At 39.6% G+C, this 21,245-nt stretch overlaps 1 protein-coding gene across 1 annotated transcript in view; it reads right to left on the bottom strand.

Annotated features, from left to right (window-relative positions):
• GORASP2 (golgi reassembly stacking protein 2) overlaps window positions 1-21,245 on the bottom strand; it is a 36,487-nt gene that overhangs the window by 9,864 nt on the left and 5,378 nt on the right. Inside the window, exons 2-6 of the mRNA XM_012812073.2 lie at window positions 9,571-9,651; window positions 7,100-7,303; window positions 6,390-6,476; window positions 5,115-5,245; window positions 1,441-1,623 (exon numbers count right to left, since the gene is read on the bottom strand). Coding sequence (XP_012667527.1) covers window positions 1,441-1,623; window positions 5,115-5,245; window positions 6,390-6,476; window positions 7,100-7,303; window positions 9,571-9,651 — 686 coding nt within the window. The remainder of the gene's footprint in view (window positions 1-1,440; window positions 1,624-5,114; window positions 5,246-6,389; window positions 6,477-7,099; window positions 7,304-9,570; window positions 9,652-21,245) is intronic.

Below are 21,245 nucleotides of genomic sequence, written 5' to 3'. Positions count from 1 at the left end.
TTTTTTTTTTTGAGGCAGAGCCTCAAGCTGTCCCCCTGGGTAGAGTGCCATGGCATCACAGCTCACAGCAACCTCCAACTCCTGGGCTCAAGTGAGTCTTCTGCCTCCGCCTCCCAAGTAGCTGGGACCACAGGCGCCTGCCACTGAGCTCGGCTATTTTTTGGTTGCAGCCGTCATTGTTGTTTGGTGGGCCCGGGCTGGATTCGAACCCGCCACCTTAGGTGTACGTGGCTGGCGCCTTAGCCACTTGAGCCACAGGCGCCGAGCAGGTCCTGTAACATTTTTGTAAGAAACATTAAAAAACCCTCTAAGCCTGCTCAAATATTTCTTATTCCTTAAAAAGCCTCATTTTGATCCTGCAATAGCCCCTTCATTCCACCTACATTCCTGCTGCACACCCAGCTCCTCTTGCTTTCTCAATCAAATTTCTTGAAGGAAGAAGCACCAGCTGGCATCTTTTTGAGACAGAGTCTATGTCACCCTCAGCCAAGTGCAATGGCATCACAGCTCACAGCAACCTCAAACTCTTAGGCTAAACGATTCTCTTGCTTCAGCCTCCTGAGTAACTGGGACTACAGGTGCCGGCCACAGTGCTCGGCTATTTTTTGGTTGCAGTTGTTGTCTAGCAGGCCCAGACCTGCCAGCCTCAGTGTATGTAGCTGGCACCCTACTCACTGAGCTACAGGCGCTGTGCCCAGCTGGCATCATCTTAACACCCACCACTCACTCTGGCCCCTGTAACTTGGTATTTGTACCCTGTCAAGTCTCTGAAATGGAACTCACTCACAACATGTTTTTTCTCACTCATTCCATTTGACTTCTCTGAAGCACTGGCCATGGCTGATGCTGCCCTTTTTCTTTTCTTTTTTTTGAGACAGTTTCACTTTGCCACCCCAGCATCATCACTCACAGCCACCTCAAATTCTTGGGCTGAAGTGATTCTCTTGCCTCAGCCTCCCAAATAGCTGGGACTACAAGAGCCCGCCACAATGCCTGGCTACTTTTAGAGACAGGGGTCTCTCTCGTGCTCAGGCTGGTCTCGAACCCGTAAGCTCAGGTAATCCACCCATCTCAGCCTCCCAGAGTACTAGGATTACAGGTGGCTGCCTTTTTCTTGAAGCTTTGTTTTCTTTTTGGACTTTTGTGCTCCCCTTGTTATATTCACTTTCTATCCATTCAGATTTTCAATATTCCAACCCCAATCCTCAGACCCACACAGACCCAATCCCTCCACAGTTTTTATCAATACCCGCTGGGTTAAATTATCCCCTCTTTCCTGATGACGGTTACATCTACATCTCTAGCCCTGTCCTCTTTCTTAAAGCCCAGAGTCAACACCTACCCTCCATCTGGATATCATACAGGGGCCAAATTTAGCATCACTACTTAACTCATATCTGCCCTGCCTCAATCAGTGTCACCACCATATACATCAATTACTTGACTTGTTTTGGTGAAAAGTACAGTAGCTTAACCAGGTAGTGAAGTTTTCTCACCTCTGTAAACCCATCTTTAAGAGGAGTAATAGGTGTCATTTGTCCCGGAAGAGAAATTTTCTTTCCTTCTTCAAATGGGCGTGTAGGTATTCGATGCAAATAACCATATCCAATGCCACATCCTAAGCTATAAAAATATTTTTTTCTTAAAGTTATTAATCACAGTTTGCATTTCTTTGAGGTTTTAAACTATAAAAACAAATTTCCATCCTTTTAAATGTCGTCTTAATCTTGTGAGGTCTCCTCTGATGACCGCATATGAAACAGCATCCTTCCTTCCACCAGAAACACTACCCTTACTCCTTTATATTTTTTCAAGCATTTATCACCATCTAACATATTGTATATTTATTTGTTTATTGTCTGTCTTCTCCCACCATAAAGGGAGAAGACCTTATTTACTTAACAGTTCCTGGCACACAGGAGATAATTATTGCCCAGTGAATGACACATATACTTTTCCATGAAGAGCTTTATGCATGCCTGTATGAGGACATCACTTACACATTCCACAGTTCTCATTCAGAATCTGACAAAAATCAGTCCTGAATGTTTAATCCAGATTCTTTTTTTTTTTTTTTTTTTGGCCAGGGCTGGGTTTGAACCCACCACCTCTGGCATATGGAGGAGTTGGCGCCCTATTCCTTTGAGCCACAGGTGCTGCCCTAATGCAGATTCTTTCTATCTCAGCCTCCCACTGCCACTAGAGGCATTTTTCTAATAAGATGTGATCACGGCTCGGCGCCTGTGGCTCAAGCGGCTAAGGCGCCAGCCACATACACCTAAGGTGGCGGGTTCGAATCCCCAGCCCGGGCCCGCCAAACAACAATGATGGCTGCAACCCAAAAATGGCCAGGCGTTGTGGCGGGCGCCTGTAGTCCCAGCTACTTGGGAGGCTGAGGCAGGAGACTCGCTTGAGCCCAGGAGTTGGAGGTTGCTGTGAGCGTGATGCCATGGCACTCTACCCAGGGGGACAGCTTGAGGTTCCGTCTCAAAAAAAAAAAAAAAAGATGTGATCACATTGCTTCTTTCTATAGTCTGATGGCCTCCCAACACTTCTTTGTCCTTTCTCCATTTGGGGAATTACTTCTTGGCTGGTGGGATCGCCAATCAGGGTACTTGCCCAGCCCAAAGCAAGGGAGTGGCTCGTGACCAAGGCCAGGCCAATCAATCTCTCTTGCTCAGGGCTACAAATCTTGGGAATGATAGAAAAAACAAAAATAATTTTATTCCTTCAGAGAATGCTGATGAAATTGCCAATCCCAACAGAACCTCTGTAAGTTGACCACCTAAAGGACTGCAACAAATTGGTTAACATAGGAAGGTGGTCAACATAAACAACCAGACCTACTATATTGATACATACATATCGATAAATATGTATCTGTTTATGATAGTAAAGTAACAGCTGGTTTTTAGTGTTTGAAACCAAATACCACATTTCCCTCTGCTCAAGGTACAATAAATCCTCCACAGGTGATCATCTCCTTGAGTTGACCTAATTTTGATAGACCGGACATGCACCATATATATGTACCAGTACAGTAGGCCTGGTTCCTTAAGTTGACCATCTCCATATGTTGACCAGTTTGTTACAGGCCCTTGGGTGGTCAACTTACAGAAGCTGTACTATATATCCAATTTCCTTACTATAGTATTTAAGGCCCACAATCAGGTTTCAACTGATTTCCATCATGATGTCTTTTATTTCCCAAACCACTTGACACTTTCAGAGTAGGCCACGCATGTAGGCCTGTGCCTTTCCCCTGCCAAGACATCTATTATCTCCATGGTTACCACCACCACCAAAGCAGATAGTGGCCAACTTTAGTCCCTCCTTATCCAAATCTGACTTGCACAATGATGCTTCACCTCGCAAAATTACTTGTTCATTCTTCCCTCATCATTAAAACTATCATTCTCACTGGACTGGATCTCAGACAGATTTGGAGACAGAAAGTAAGATTAAATAATTTATACTGATCAATGGTAGCTACATTTTAAAACACGGTGGTTATTAATCCAAATAGCTAGGTGGTGGCACAGAAGGCACTAGAGGCAACAGCAAGACCCTCTGCAAACTTAAAGATAGCCTAAGAATGAAATTAAGAGAAATATGATGTAATTAATGAAATATGGTCAGCCTGAGGAAGGAACAAAAACAGGCATGGAAATGTCAAAGGCATGGTCAGAAGGAGATTCAGGAAAATGTGGCTATCAATGGTAAAAAATCACACCAAAAGGAAAAATATCTTCCAAAGAAAAGGAATAACTGCTACGAGTCTAGACCAGAAGGGCTTCAGTATTCAGTAGTCACCACAATTAAAAATAGAAGAATGAGCAATGGTCTTTGCTATTGGACTTCACTGTGAACAGAATCTCTTCCTTGCACTTTGACTCTATGCTCACTAAGCACTCACTCTTGTGGTACTAACCTGAGCTGAGTATTCTTCTAACTGGAGGGGGGCATTTTTGTATTGTAAACTGAAAATATGTCATTCCAATGAATATAGCAGCTTCCTTGCAATCTTTCCAAAATGAATAAATTTTCAATGCCTTGAGAAGAGGCATATTTCTCATATTTATAATTCTGGACAATGAACAGCAATAATTTGTGTATTGCCCTAAATAGATCAGATTCTTTTTTTTTGGAGATAGAGCCTCAAGCTGTCCCCCTGGGTAGAGTGCCGTGGCATTACAGCTCACAGCAACCTCCAACTCCTGGGCTCAAGCGAGTCTCCTGCCTCCGCCTCCCAAGTAGCTGGGACCACAGGCGCCCGCCACAACGCCTGGCTATTTTTTGGTTGCAGCCGTCATTGTTGTTTTGGCGGGTCCGGGCTGGGGATTCAAACCCGTCACCTTAGGTGTACGTGGCTGGCGCCTTAGCCAGTTGAGCTATAGGCGCTGAGCCAATAGATCAGATTCTTAGATGATACCCCTACCTTTTCTCAAACTGCAACAAGTTAGAATGCTTGAGGTGAAGCACAGTCAGTGAAGAATCTCAAGCAGTGAGTAAAAATACTATGAGCAAATGGAAGCTTTTCTTGCCTGTAGTAACTAAGTTATCCTTTTTCCAGCAAGGGCTAGAATAGAACTTTTACAAAACATTTCTAAAGTTTCCAAAATCTTAGGCTTTTCTATAATTATACTATATGCTCAATAATTTCTCAAAAAAACCCGCTGCTACCTCTTAGATTAGGACATATACAATGTTCCCTAGATATGTGCTTGAAAAAAATAAATTATTGGTTTCAAGATTTTAGATCAGCTCTTTCCTTTTTTTTTTTTTCAGAGACAGAGTCTTACTTTGTCACCCTTGGTAGAATGCTATGGTGTCACAGCTCATAGCAACTTCCAGTTCTTGGGCTTAAGTGATTATCTTGCCTCAGTCTCCTGAGTAGCTGAGACTACAGGCGCCCGCCACTACACACGGCTATTTTTTTGTTGCAGTTTGGCCAGGGCTGGGTTCAAACCCTCCACTCTCGATATATGGGGCTGGCACCCTACCCATTGAGCCACAGGCACCTGCCGGCCCTTTCCTTTTTTCAAAATAAAAACAGTGTTTACGACATATCTGATAGTAAGTTTAAATAGTCATAACTTAAAAAATACCCTTACCTGCCTTCTCCACCCCATGCAGAATTTGGTGTAATTATCACTTCTCGACAGTTATCAGTGTCTGTGTTGTACACATAAAGTTTCAGTGGTTTTGCTTCATGTGTTTCAATAAGGCTGAATAGGTCTTCAGACTGCAAAAGTAGCACAAGAGAAAAATGTTTTTATGTTATATTTTAGAAGAGTGGGTCTGAAACTCTCATACCTGGCTACTGTCACAACCACCTAGGAAACTTTCTCCCCCCCAAAGCAAAACAAAACAGATTCTGAGTCCTGCCCCAAACATAAAACTGACTTCCCAAGCAAGATTTAATTCAATATATTAATTCAAAGGAGGCCTACTATGTAGAATGCCTTGTGCCCAGTTCCATAAGTTATAGTCAGCATTCTTTTTGTTTGTTTGTTTGTTTGTTTGTTTTTTGAGACGGAGCCTCAAGCTGTCCCCCTGGGTAGAGTGCTGTGACATCACTCACAGCAATCTCCAACTCCTGGGCTCAAGTGAGTCTCCTGCCTCCGCCTCCCAAGTAGCTGGGACCACAGGCGCCCGCCACAATACCTGGCTATTTCTTGGTTGCAGCCATCATTGTTGTTTGGCAGGCCCAGGCTGGATTCGAACCTGCCACCTTAGGTGTATGTGGCTGGCACCTTAGCCACTTGAGCCACAGGTGCCAAGCCATAGTCAGCATTCTTAATAAAATTTTTCTACCGATACATCCAAATTCTACACATTCTGCTTTTGCCCTCCATTACTAAGATCTGGTTGTCTGAACACCTTATTTTTCTCTCATATTCATTTATTTAAAGACTAGTCAAGTGCAGTAGTAAAGAGGAAAAGAATAGAATAAGCAGTTCAATCTGTAACTTTGAACAATCAGTGGAGATATTGTCTCTAATTTTGATTTAGCAATGTATACTTTCCTAGCTAACAGACAAGGAAAAGGATCTGGCCAGGACGTGGTAGAGCTGAACTAATTTTGTTACCTGAGCAAAAAAAGGAAGAGAAATTGAAATCAATAACCAATTAAAAATGAGAATTTGCTTTAGTCTTGAGGTATGTAAGAGATTTCTGCATGTCATACACATACAGTTATGTTTTTTCTTCACAGCTGTATAATAAGACATCTCCCAGATGTTCCAACCCTGAGACATAAGCTATGTTGATCAGCAAAGACAAAAATTTCAAGTCTAAATGCAAAGTAGCCAAATATATTCCTGTGAACGCAAACATCAATGAGAAAATTTTAAATAATTTTCATTACTAATAAGCACATTAATTACCTCATTCATGACCGTATCTGCTCCAATGATATAATCACTGTGAGGTCTAAGACCTGCCAGTGCTGCAGGAGAATTTGACTCCACTTCCTAGGACAACACAAAAACATGCACTATATTTATAAAATATAAGCAGTCCGCAAGTTACAAACATCAGACTTATATACAATTTGCACTTACAAACACAGACTATTGCAGTGAGTCCCCAGACTGATACACGACTCGTACTTTCAAACAGAGGTGATATTAGGTAATAGGTAAATGTACCTTTTCCAATTTATGTACAAATTCAACTTAAGGATAAACCTACAGGATTTGTAATCCGGGGTGCCTCTAATCTTCCAAGTTCATATTCATAGTTCTTAATTACAGTATTCTAACTATCTTGTCAGAGATGTCAGAAACTATAGAATTATGTACTTAACACTTAAGCATAAGATTACATAATATTTAAGATATTTCTATAGCTATATAATATACCTTCTCTTAATGGATAAATCATTAGAAAAATAGCTCTTAAGGTTCTGTATTTCCTCCTCTTCCTCAAGTTTCTAAATTGATCCATATTTACAAAGCAATGAATGCTGATTTGGGAACACTAAAAGCAGCCTAATAATATCCTTATAATCTCACCAACCAGAGATAACCATTGTTAAAATGCTCTTTTATGTTGCCTTTTGAGCTGCAAGTAACAGTTCACAACTGATACCTACCAACACATGCCACACGTTTTCATTTGCCCCGTCAAAGCTGCAGAAACGAATGCTCACTCCCAATAAGCCTTGGCCACCCCACATGTTACTTGGTGTGACTGAGGTCTCTCGCAGCTCCAGTGTTTTGCTGCTATAGATAAGCATTTTTACAGGCTTTTCAACATTTGCTTTCAGTAGATCCTTAAGAGTGTCATTGTCTTTATTCTGTGAACACAGAAATCATATTCCTTAATAAATAAAAATTTAATGTTAATTTAACTTAACATTAAATTAAGGTAAAAGAGTAATGTTGTGGCTTGGTGTCTGTAGCTCAGCGGCTAATGCACCAGCCATATACACTGGGGCTGGCGGGTTCGAACCCAGCTGAGGCCTGCCAAACAACAATGGCAAATACTACCAAAAAATAGCTGGGCATTGTGGCAGGCACCTGTAGTCTCAGTTATTTGGGAGGCTGAGGCAAGACAATCACATAAGTCCAAGAGTTTGAGTTTGCTGTGAGCTGTGATGCCACAGCATTCTACCGAGGATGACACAGTGAGATTCCGCCTCAAAAAAAAAAAAGAGTAATGTTAATAATCAACATAAACAAAACACTCAACAGACAAAGGTTTAACATTTAAATATTTCTTATGTAGAAGAATGTCAAGAAATTACGAACAACTCTTAAAACAACTTCAAACTGACCTTTCCTAATGGCTGAGTACAGATTATGGAATTTGCAACATAACATTATTTAGCATGACCTAGGACTTCAGGGATCAAAACCAAAATATGTGATAAGAAGTCATATTACTAACAAAGTTGTGATGACTTTTCTTTTTTTTTTAGACAGAGCCTCATGCTATCCCCCTGGGTAGAGTACCATGGCATCACAGTTCACAGCAACCTCCAACTCCTGGGTTCAAGCAAGTCTCCTGCCTCAGCCTCCCAAGTAGCTGGGACTACAGGCACCTGCCACAACGCCCAGCCATTTTTTGGTTGCAGCCATCATTGTTTGGCGGGCTGGGCTGGGGATTCAAACTCGCCACCTTAGGTGTATGTGGCTGGCGCCTTAGCCGCTTGAGCCACAGGCGCCGAGCCAGTTGTGATGACTTTGACTTTAAAATGTAAAACATTCACAGAGGTTAAAGTTTAATTTGGGGCTGGTATAGTAGCTCATGCTTTTAGTAATCTTAGCACTTTTGGGAGGCCAAGGTAATTAGACTGCTTGAGCTTAGGAGTTTGAGACCAGCCTGAGTAAGAGCAAGACCCCATCTCTATTAAAAATAGAAAAAGTAGGTTGGCATAATGGTGGATACCTATCCTCCCAGCTAATTGGGAGGCTGAAGTAGGAGGACCACTTGAACCCAGGAGTTGGAGGTTGCTGTGAATTAGGCTGATGCCATGGCACTCTAGGCTGGACGATAAGGTGAGACTCTGTTTCCAAAAAGATTAATTTTGGACTCTACTTCTTTTTTTGTTTTTTGAGACAGAGTCTCTCACTCTGTTGCCCCAGGCAAGAGTGCCACAGCATCAACCTACCTTATAGCAACCTCAAATTCCTGGGTTCAAGCAATCCTCTTGCCTCAGGCTCATGAGTAGCTGGGACTACAGGTACCTGCCACAACACCTGCTCATTTTTCTATTTTTTAGTAGAGATGGGATGGAGTCAAACTCCTGACGTCAAGCGATTCTTGCACCTATGCCTCCCAGAGTGCTAGGATTACAGGCATGAGTTACCATGCCCAGTCCTGGACCCTACTTCTGAATATATACTTTATTTTAATTATTTATTGGGAGCTGGAAGAAAAAAACAAATGGAAACAGTATGTTAAATATTTAATTACACAAATGAATAAAGGCCATTATGCCAAAGATTTTGATAAGTAATGAACAAAAACCTACAACTATTATGAAAAAAATAAATCAACCAAGTAGTTATTGTCATAGAACTTTCTTTGTTGAGATGATATAATTTCCTTCCTAGAGGACATTATAGGTAAACTGAAAACAATTTATAAATAGTGGTCTTAATGCTGCACTTTGGTGCAAAAATTCTCTGGTTCTAATAAAATTATTTACATACCATAAAACTTAGCTCCAAGAAAAGCGACATGTTATTTGAGAATGGGTCTTTATTAATTCATCTGTCAACAAGCTACAAAAATGTGATATCTTTAAAAGCAATCTTTTTTGATTCTACTGAAAGAATAAAAATTAGTAAATAAATAGCGATCTTTTCCATCTTATTTCCTTTGGCTTTTAAAAATTAAATATTTAACATACAAAATAAAGGTCTCCAGTGATTCTACTGCCCTAAGATAATCATGGGAACATAAAGTATTAGTATTCTAGATTTCACATTTTAATGCTTATTAATACATGGTTCGTTATATAAATGGGCATTGGGAAACATCCCAGATAATCTGAAAAATTCCATTTGCAAAAGATTACAAAATACTATAGACAAAGCTATAAAAAGCTGAACTCACCAATCTTGAACCGTTAATAGAAACAATAAAATCAAAGAAAGGCTCCAGTCCAGCTCTGTGTCCTGGGGAATTTTCTTGTACCTGTAAAACAAAAATGCCAAAAATAAAAAATGCAAAGTTTAATTAAAAATTGTAAGATATATTTCAGTAGCTATTGCTTTTGAGTAAAATAGATTAATTTCACTGATAATGAAATATAAGTACATTCTAGTTTTCTCATTTCTCTTCATCCTTCCCAGATAATGCCTTTCCTAAATTCCACCCATTCTTTAAATTCATCTCCTCTGTGAGGTTTTCCCTCTGTGCTATTCCCAAGCACCTTCCCCTTTTTAGAGTGGAGTGGCTAATCCTCGCAGCAATTAACACATAACAACAGCAGACAGTTAATCATTACAACTAGCCACAAATTAAAGCATTTATTCCTTAGCAAGGCATCAGTTATAAAGCTAATACAGGGAACATGGTCACTGACATCAAAGACTTTTATAATTTTTTGAGAAACAGGCAAGAAGAGGAAGGAGAAATGGACACTCTAATCAGTGTAATACAAGACCGAACAGGTTAAAGGCTATAATGGAGGTGTTAAGTTCTAAGGAGAAGATTAATTCTGACTAAAGTTTCACAGGGAAAATATTACACTCAATAGTTCTTTAAAAAGAGGGTACAAATTTCAAAGATGAAGATGGATAAAGGGATAAAGAAGAAATAAGGAAGGACATCTGAAAGTAGATGAACTAATATCAGTAAATACCCAGAAGCAGAAGTCTGGAGAATCATAATACATAAAAGCTAGACAATAGGGTAGAGTGGACAGACGTATATAATTACAGATTTTGAAAACTAGAATTGACCCAGAAATCACGTGATCCAGGGGATCTTAAATTGAAGTCTGTGGATGGCTTCAGGGAATATTACAGCTTCTGAAATTACATGAAATCTTTTGTATGAATAATCAGTTTTCAGGGTGTAAAGACCTATAGCTTTGGCTCGGCGCCTGTAGCTTAGCAGCTAGGACGCCAGCCACACATACCAGAGCTGGTGGGTTCGAATCCAGCCCGGGCCTAACAAACAATAATGACAACTATAACCAGAAAATAGCCAGGCTTCATGGCAGCTGAGGCAAGAGAATGGCTTAAGCCTAAGAGTTTGAGGTTGCTGTGAGCTGTGACACTATGGCACTCTACCCAGGGCAACATAGTGAGACTCTGTTTCAAAAAAGGAAAAGAAAGATCTATGGCTTTTATCAGATTCTTAAAGGCTTTTTCTAAGATTCAAAGAAGGTTTAAAAGCCAATGCCACTAATTTTGTGCAGTTCTTTCGTTTTATAGGTAAAAAAATCACCTCATCCCTTGCCTGTGGTCCCATAGGTAGTGATGGAATAAAACTCAAGAGTAGGTCTTGAAATTAATAGTCCAGTTGGAAGGCTGGAAAGAAAGGGTGGAGCTAGATCTATAGGTCTTTAAATGAATCTCAACAACTCAAATATTTAGCACCCCAAATTTGGAAGAAATTAAATTTTCTAATTTACAGTACTAAACTATTAGTAACTAGTAATAGAAGAAAGCAAAAGGCAAATGTAATCCACTTTGCATTTCCTTTTCCAAAACATTTCCTTAATAGTTTGAAGAATTTTTATTCTGCTTGATGTTATTAAGTACTGTTAAAACTATCCCACAAAGGGTAGCACCTGTGGCTCAGTGGGCAGGGCGCCAGCCCTATCTACCGAGGGTGGCAGGTTTGAACCTGGCCGCAGCCAAACTGCAACAAAAAATAGCTGGGCGTTGTGGTGGGCGCCTGTAGTCCCAGCTACTAGGGAGGCCGAGGCAAGAAAATCGCCTAAGCCCAGGAGTTGGAGGTTGCTGTGAGCTGTGATGCTATAGCACTCTACCAAGGGCAATTAAAGTGAGACTCTGTCTCTAAAAAAAAAAAAAACAAAAACAAAAAAAAACTATCCCATAAAAACAAAAAGTTGCACTGACATTGATAAGCTGATTTTCCATAATAGTCCAAACAGTTCTAACATTTAATTTTGAGGCTATGCAAATAATATGTACATTCAACCAACCATACATAAAGATGCAGCTATTTGCATAGTATCACTTTAATTCTTTCAAAATGAAACCCATTTTGACCCAAAATACATTCCTCTAATACTAATGTCAATCAGAATGATTATTACTTCTTTTTTTTTTTTTTTTTTTGAGACAGAGCCTCAAGCTGTCCCCCTGGGCAGAGTGCTGTGGCATTACAGCTCACAGCAACCTCCAACTCCTGGGCTCAAGCGAGTCTCCTGCCTCCGCCTCCCAAGTAGCTGGGACCACAGGCACCCGCCACAACGCCCGGCTATTTTTTGGTTGCAGCTGTCATTGTTGTTTGGCGGGTCCGGGTTGGGGATTCGAACCCGCCACCTTAGGTGTATGTGGCTGGCGCCTTAGCCAGTTGAGCTATAGGCGCCGAGCCTGATTATTACTTCTTAATGTCACCTTTCATTTATTTAAGCAAAATCATACTATTAGTGTCTCTGAAGAAGTAAAACCAGATATTACGCTTTTGTCATGGCAAAGAATAGTAACATCCATTATAAAGATGGTTCAATGTTTAACTTACTAAAACTGTTTAATCTTGCTTTTTAAGTCTTCCCACAAATTTGGGACTAAAACATTTTTGGGGGAGTGGAGGAACAACGTTTTGCTCTGTTGCCTGGGCTAGAGTGCAGTGGTGTCACCACAGCTTACTGCAATCTCAAACTCCTGGGCTCAAAAGATCCTCCCAGCCACTGTCCCAAGTAGCCAGGACGACCGGTGCACATCACCATGACGAGGTGAGGTAACTTAATAAAAATAAGTTAATTATTTTTATTTTTATTTTTGTAGAGATGAGGTCCCATTTGCTCAGGCTGGTTTCAAAATACTGCCCTCAGGCGATACTCCTGCTTTAGTCTTCCGAAATGTTAGGATTACAAAAGTGAGCCACTGCACCCAGCCCTAAATCATTTTTGAAAATTAAATATGTTAAATATCAAGGGACTTATTATTTAAAGGTGTTAGCTCTAATAAAAATCAATACATATTCTGCCTAATTTCTTTATATTCAGTTTTCTTTCTTTTTTTGAGACAGAGTCTCACTATGTTGCCCTCAGTAGAGCACCATAGGCATCACAGCTCACAGCAATCTCAAATTCTTGGGCTTAAGTGATTCTCTTGCTTCAGTCTCCCAAGTAGCTGGGACTATAGGCTATACTCAGTTTTTCAGTTTTCTTAAATAGAGGTCATTTCTATTCTTTATATTATCAAATAAAATGTCTAGAACCCCAAATAGCAGGCATGTTATTGAACGGCAACTCTGAAAGGTAAATAGTGGCTGCCCGAAGTTACCCTAAGTGAAGTTAAATCATTGCTAGCTAGGAAAACAAGTCAGATCAACTAGGTGTGAAATACCTTCTAGGTGGTAATGAATTACGTGGGAAAAGGGGATAATTGGCATGGATTCTTAGGCCCTCCACAGAGTGGAATTTCTCATTTAATAGGGTCCACATCCAAACATCTGATTCTTTGAATCTGAATGTTTCCAAATTATCATTAACAGCATTTTATCTAGAACCCAACTATTTTACTGAACAAATTCAGACTTCTCCACTGATGCTGTCAGATTTTTACCTTTTAGTTAATTAAAAAGGGCTAAGAACTACACTTTTGCATTGTCATTACCAACTGAAAGTGATCCTACACACTGATTCTCATCACACTACCTTCCTAGTATAAAGTTTTAAGCTATTTGTTTGAAATGGAAAGTTTCTAACATCATCAAAGGAATCCTTTCTATAACCCAAAAAGGATCCAATAGCTATGCCTGAATTCTAAAACTTAATCCTTTCCCTGCTCTATTTTTCCATTTCATTTGCTACAAACATCAATCTCCTCTCTGTTTCTAATGGACCTTGAAATTAATTTCTTTCCCAAATTTATTTACACCATTAGTGCCAGCACAATTATGGCAATTACTGCTGGGGAACCAGCGGAGGGAGCCCTAGAAAATGCTCTCTTTGACCCTAATACACTTAAAGGAAATTTCCTAAATTTCATAGTATGGAAAATAAGATCTTCAACACAGAAAACTAAACATCCATACAAGTATGTTTCTCTTGCAATCTTATCCGCTGACAAGAATCTCTGAGGCACCTATTCTCTCAAGCATCAGATTACCACTTCAGTACTTTCTATCTGCAAAGATCTCTAGATTGTTCATTTATCTTCTGTTTCCTTTAAACCATCCAAATTAAAAAAGTCTATATAGGATCATAGGGCATTTAACATTTCCTACTGGGCCAAATACCACAGGACTTTAAGATGAATAGATTAACATTTTGAGTTTAATAATTAAGATTTTACAAAAATGTACAGTGAGAGCCAGATGATGTGTCTTGGTTTTAGGCCATGGTTTTGCACACTTACTAGCTGTGTGGGCTTGGTAAAGTTTATTTACCTATTCTGGACCCTGGTTTCCTCATTTGCAAGTAAGGAATAATGTCATTACTTTTGAAAGGCCAGAAGTGGTGGCAAATGCCTATAATCCTAGCACTCTGGAAGGCTGAGGGGGATGGATAGACTGTGCTCAGGAGTTGAGACCAGCTTGAGCAAGAGAGAGACCCTCATCTCTACTAAAAATAGAAAAGTAGCCAGGCATTGATGTACATGCCTGTAGTCCCAGCAACTCAGGAGCCTGAGGCAAGAGAATTGCTGAAGCCTGAGAGTTTGAGGCTGCTGTGAGATAGGATGCCAGGGCACTCTACCCATAGTGACAGAATGAGACTCTGTCTCAAAAAAAAAAAAAAAAAAAAAAAAAGACATAAACGGTTTAAATTATATTTAGCACTATTTTTGATACCGAGCAACATGTAATAAAAATTTTTTTGAGATGAGGTCTTGCTCAGTTGCCCAGGCTGGAGTGCAGTGACTTGATCACTGTTCATTACAACCCCAAATTTATAGGCTCAAGAGATACTCCTGGCGAAAAATCTATGTTTAAAACAGTCCATGAGCTTGGTGCCTGTAGCTCAGTGGCTAGGGCCACTGGTGGGTTCAATCCCAGCCCAGGCCCACCAAACAACAATAACAACTACAACAAAAAAATAGCTGAGTGTTGTGGCATACACCTGTAGTCCCAGTTACTTGGGAGGTTGAGGTAAGAGAATCGCTTAAGCCTAAGAGTTTGATGTTGCTGTGAGCTGTGACGCCACAACACTCTACTGAGAGTGACACAGTGAAACTCTGTCTCAAAAAAAAACCGCCCAACCCCCCCCCCCCAAAATGTAGTCCATGGCCAGGTACGATGGCTCACGCTTATAATCCTAACACTTTTCAGGTTAAGGTGGGAGGATCACTTGAGGCCAGGAGTTTGAGACAAGCCTGAGCAAGAACGAGACCCCTCTTTCCCACAAAATATAGAAAAGTTAGTCAGGTGTCGTGGAGGGCACCTGTAGTCTCAGCTACTTGGGGACTGAGGCAGGAGGATCATTTAAACCCAAGAATTTGAGGTTGCTGTGAGCCATGATGATACTACTGCACTCTAGCCCAGGAAAGAGCAAGATCCTGTCTCAAAAATAAAATGGAATGTTTTACAAGGAGCCAGGTGCAGTGTCTAACACCTATATCCTGGCACTTTAGGAGGCTGAAGTGGGAGGATCACTTGAGGCCAGAAGTTTGACACCAGCCTAGGCAATATAACAAGATACATCTCTACAAAAAAGTTTTTTAATTAGTCAAGTGAGGTGATACATCCCCATAGTCCAAGCTACCTGGGAAGTTGAGGCAGGAGGATCACCTGAGCCCACGAATTTGAGGTTGCAGTGAGCAATGATTATGCCACTGCACTCCAACCTGAATGACAGAGCAAGACTCTGTCTCAAAAACAACATCAATAAACAACACATACATATACAAAATAAAATAAAATTTTAAAATCCCATAGATGTTCAAGAAACCAATCTGAAGGGCTACATACTAGATGATGCCAATATGCAACATTCTGGAAAAGGCAAAACTATGGAAAGAGTAAAAACACCAGTGGTTGTCAGGTGCTAGGGGGCAGGGAGGAATGAATAGGCAAGCAGAAAGAACTTTCAGGACAGTGAAACTACCTTGTATGACAGTATAAGGGTGTAGTGTAATGCATCATTACAAATTTGCCCAAACCCAGAGTATACAACACTGTGAGCCCTAAGTTTATAAGAATGGATTTTGTGTGATAATGACATATAAGAACGGATTTTGTGTGATAATGACATATTTACGTTAGGTTCATCAATGGTAACAGATGTAACACTCTGATGGAAAGAGTTTGGTAATAGGAGAGGTTATACATGTACGGGGCCAGAGGGTAGATAGAAGGATCTCTTCCTTCTGCTCAAGTTTTCTATGAACCTAAAACTGCTCTAAAAAAATCAAGTCTACTAAAAGAACAATTTTCAAAGAACATAGTTCTGACAGTTCTGAAACTTAATATACAGTTTTAAGGGAAAGGTTGACTGTATATAAACTAATTCCCTGAGAGCTCCAACAAGCATACTGAGGTACTTTTTCCAATGCACCTTTTCTAAGTGCATGATTTATTTTGAACAATTTAGAACCACAATAAAGCAGCTGAAAACACTAATGAGCAATTATACTTACACAAAAATAAGTACACAAAGACATATTACCAAACATGGACAGGTAGAAGAAATTACATAGTTACTGGTGATTGTAAGAATACAAATTTAACATTAATATTTTTTTTAAAGACAGTTTTTCACTGTGTTGCCCAGGCTGGAAAGCAGTGGCTCAAATAGCTCACTGCATCCTTGAACTCCTGGGTTTAAGCAATCCTCCTACCTCAGCTTCCCAAGTAGCTGGGATTGCATGTGCGTGCCACCACAACTGGCTAATTTTAAAATTTTTCATAGAGATGAGGGTCTCATGATGTTGTACAGACTGGTTGAACTCCTGGGCTCACGTGATCCTCCTGTCTGGGCCCCCTAAAGTGCTGGGATTACAGGAATGAGCCACCATACCCAGCCCTACCTTTTGAGGTTATCTTAGCAAAATAAAAATCATAGTAGCATAGAAATGCTTCTCTCATAAGCACTCTAGAAAAAAATGGCAATTTGACAAAATTTGCCAGACACATTTTCTTTTTTTTTAAGAGACAGACTCTCAAGCTGTTGCCATAGAGTGCTGTGCCATAGCAGCTCACAGCAACCTAACTCTTGGGCTTAAGCCATTCTCTTGCCTCAGCCTTGAAAGTAGCTGGGACTACAGGCGCCCGCCACAACACTGGCTATTTTGGGGTTGCAGCTGTCATTGTTGTTTTAGCTGGCCCCAGCCGAGTTCGAACCCACCAGCCTCTCACCATCCTCGGTGGCTGTGGCCGGCGCCCTACCGACTGAGCTACGGGTGCTGCCTGCCAAACACATTTTTATTCCTCAGCAAACAAAAAATAAGAAGCTTCTGATAAAACTGCAGTGAAGGAGCATCTCTATTACAAAAATAGAGAAATTTTATGTAAATTCTTTTTTTACATAAAAAAAATTAGCACAAGTGATTGCAAGCTGAATTGTGAATTACTGACTTTACAGAAATAATCCCTGAAAGTGTCATTCAACTACCGTGGGTAGTTTCAGTAAATTCTTAAATCAGTTTAGTGAGTTAGCATAGGATAGACAAATACCAAGACAGGCAATATCAGAATAGACAAAATATCTAAAATTCATGTCATAATAAAGGCCAATATTTTGTATCGTTTGCATGAAATGTGGTAGTATGTACCAGTTACAATGGAAAATATATTTAATAGTTCTTTGAGCAACAATTAAAAGTGAGAAAATATTGCCTCATATAAGATCTTTAACTCCTTTTTTTTTTTTTAAATTTCAGATTAACATGAGAGTACGGATTATTAGGCTATATGTTTTGCGTTTGGTAGGTAGAGTCGAAGTTGTAGTTGTGCCCCTCACCCAGAAGGTGTGCCATACTGCTAACTCTTTTGTTCAATCAAGTTCCAGGTAATAAAAGCAATTAATTTTTTAATTATTTTCCTCATCTTTTCATCTTGAATCATTAAAGTTTTGCCAAATTTAGCCTGAATTTTTTTTTCATACAGATCTCACTGTTTTTTACTGGCTCCTTTCCAAAGAAGCATCTATCTCTTCTTCAAGATTGAGACAGATCAAATAATACTACTTTATACTAGGTTTGGGTCATTTCACATTAACCCCTTTTTCTCTTTTAATTCTTTACTTGGGGGAGGTGGGATCACAGGGTAAAAGGAAAGAAGTATTTGGGTGGCCCTGGTAAAGGGTATATCCCAACTGAATTGGTCTATTTACTTAAATATTTCCAGCTGAGGTATACAGATCTGCTACCCCAAGGTAACAAAGAAAAGAAATCACAAGGCTGCTTCCAGAACACAGGATATCACCAGACCAGGTATTTTATAGGTGTTAACGCTTATCCCTGTTTCTGGCTGGTGTGTCAATTATCTCCCTTTAAGTTTTCTAACTATGAAGATTTTATCATAAAGTTGGCTCACTGGAATCTATCATTGTCTCCTTTTTGGTACTGTACCAGATTCCTTCTCCACACATAAAATGTAGATGAGCCCCTTTGAATGACTATCGACAGATGACAGTATGTCTCTACACCATACTCTTCTCTGGCTTTCAATTTAATGTTAATACTTTTCTTTTTGACTGCTTTTAAAAACTGAGATGGTAGGCTGGCTATCAAGAGCAGATGATGGTTGAGGACTAAGGGGCAGGTAGCATATAGAGTGCGGATCTGCTGGACAAAAGGAATAACAGAGCAGGATGGTGAAAGAGCTTACCATACCTCTCAGAATAGCATGCAATTAAAAACTTATGAATTGTTTATTTCTGAAATGTTCCATTTAACCTTTTCAGACTTTGGTTGACTGTAGATAACTAAAACTTCACAAAGTGAAACTGCGTAAGAGGGAACTAACTGTGCTCTGAGTCTATGAATGGGCAACTTTCCCTATGTGGCTCTTCATACAAATGTGTAGCAAGTAATTTTGTAGTAGACGAGAAGAATTCAAGCCTCACCTGTTAAAATAGTCTCCTCACATGTTCTCCTGATACTAATCCCATGACATAGTTTGTAAAGTTTAAATAATTCAAATTAAAATTCCAGTGGTAACTAAAACAAAATAAAAACCCGTCATTACATAGTAATTACATAGCTTCCTAGAAAAAATCTGTACCCGAGGAAGTCTGCTCTAAAAGAAGCAAAAACTGACAATCTGTCACATCATTGCACACTCTTCAAATGATGATTTAGATATTTGTTTCTTATGGAAGAAAAACCTGCTGTGATCTCGGGCGAATCAGATTAATTTACTTCTCTGGGCTCCCTTTCTTTAGGTGTAAAGTAAGGAGGTTGACCAGATAAACCATAAGAAGAATAACTCATCATGAAATAAGTCTAACTGCTGCTAAACTTTTTATAGATTCTACAATGAAAAAAATCAAAATACAACAAAATCATTTTAATTATATGGACTTTTTTAGTCATGTATGTGGGTAGCACTGTGTGCCAAAACAATGAAAAGGCCTGCCTACCTTTTAAAAAGCAGGCTTACTTTCCTTAAAAATGAAGATCCTAGGAAACTAACAGTCACCGTATTATGTGTGCACTCAAGTAATTAAAATTAATGGGTCTAATCTTACCACTCTGGGAGGCTGAGGCAGGTGGACTGCCTGAGCTCACAGGTTCAAGACCAGCCTGAGCCAGAGCAAGGCCTTGTATCTAAAAATAGCTGGGTCTCATGGTGGGTGCCTGTAGTCCCAGCTACTCGAGAAGCTGAGCCCAAGAGTTTGAGGTTGCTATGAGCTATGACTTCACAGCACTCTACCGTGGCAACACAGTGAGACTCACTCTGTCTCCAAAAAAAATAAATAAATAAAAAATAAATAAAATTAATGGGTCTGATTTGACCCCAAACTTTAACAGCAAAGTACAGAGTTAGGTACATGGACAAAAACAGCTGCTGAGTGACTGATTTAATTAAAATGTTACTACCAATGTTTACAATTACAGTAGTATATCTTAGCCAGTACTGCCATTGAAATAGTGGCTCTCAAAGGGTGATACAATAATGTAAATGTTAGTAATAAAGGCATCACCTAATATTTGAATCTTCATCATATACCAGATGCCATACTAAATGCTTCCCATGGAAAAATCTCATTTAATCCACAGGATAACCAATGAGGTAGACAGTCTTTTTTTTTTGGCCGGGGCTGGGTTTGAACCTGCCACCTCCAGCATACGGGTCTGTGCCCTACCCTTTTGAGCCATAGGCGCCCCCCCCCCTTTTGACAGTCTTGTTTTCACACAGAGATTTAACAGCGGTCAGTTTTCTTCATTATTTTCATATGCAACATCTAATATGGTTTTTAGTGAAAAAGATGGAAGAGGCACTACTATTATTCCCACTTATCAGATAAAAAGTCAATAAAGATAAAGAAGCTCAAAGCAGTTCAGAGGTTCACCCTAGGAAACCCGATGAAGTGACAGAATGGTTTTAGAATCCAGTCCCCAAAAGTGGTCTCCAGTGGTCTACTACAGTAGTATCTCACTGCATTCGTGTGCACAAAATGTCATGATTCTTTGTTTCTGATAATGTGTCTGAATGATCTCACATTGGTATTTAAAAAAAAGAGAAAGAAAGATGAAGCAAAGGTCCTGCATCATTCTCTTTATGCTGTAGTTAAAGGTATCTGCAATGCCAAGAGGGACACTGTCCTCAAAGTAACTATTATGGTTCTGAGTATGTCATTTAAAAAGACAAACATCGTCTTACTTGCTATTCATACTTCCCAAGGCAATATGAAGTAATTCTAAGCACATATCAGACCTTTACAAATAAATAGTTCTTAGTTTAGACTGTCCATAATTTATTAGTGAATCAATCAAAATTATATAATCTTTTTGGCAGAATATTAAAACCAGCAAAATGAATATACTGATTTAGTGGTTATTCTAAGCTCAATTCCTATAACAATTTCAGAGGAATTATTTAAAAGCCCTGTTAGTATGTGACTCAGAAGGCAGAATTTCCAGGGCTGTGCAATCTACTACTTACTAAAACCATAATTAATCATGAGCAGGTCTCCTAAAATGAGGATTCTAAGGATAACAGTCCATGCATTAAGACACACTTACCCACACAAATATGTGTATATAAACATGACACTACTAATTTGTAAAGGCCTGTTATTATCAGGAAAAGTTTATGTTCAACAATACTTATAACTGTTCAAAGTATCCTAAATCTCATATACATTATTCTCCATGGTTTAATAAACTGAAATATTGTGATTCCTACCTTTGAAAGCAACTGCCAAAGAGTGTTTAATAAACAACTTTTGGCCTTTTATCAGAAGAGAACAGTTCAGAGAGCAGGGTCAGAATCTTCAGGTGTCTTCCCAATTAAAACTTTGTATTTGGCAAACATCAAATCACATAAATGTTTTCATTTTACACACTGTTTCCAGAATGAGTGAGAAGGGAGCCAGTGAGATTTTCATGTTTTTCAAAAGAAGGTATGAGTTTAAAAAGTTTGAGGTTTGGCTCGGTGCCTATAGCTCAACCGGCTAAGGCGCCAGCCACGTACACCTA

The sequence above is a fragment of the Otolemur garnettii genome, unplaced genomic scaffold, assembly GCF_000181295.1.
Source record: "Otolemur garnettii isolate 467f Iridium unplaced genomic scaffold, OtoGar3 scaffold00187, whole genome shotgun sequence".
Lineage (NCBI taxonomy): Eukaryota > Metazoa > Chordata > Mammalia > Primates > Galagidae > Otolemur > Otolemur garnettii.
Note: the sequence above shows the minus strand (reverse complement) of the source record. Positions and strands in the feature narration are given on the sequence as shown.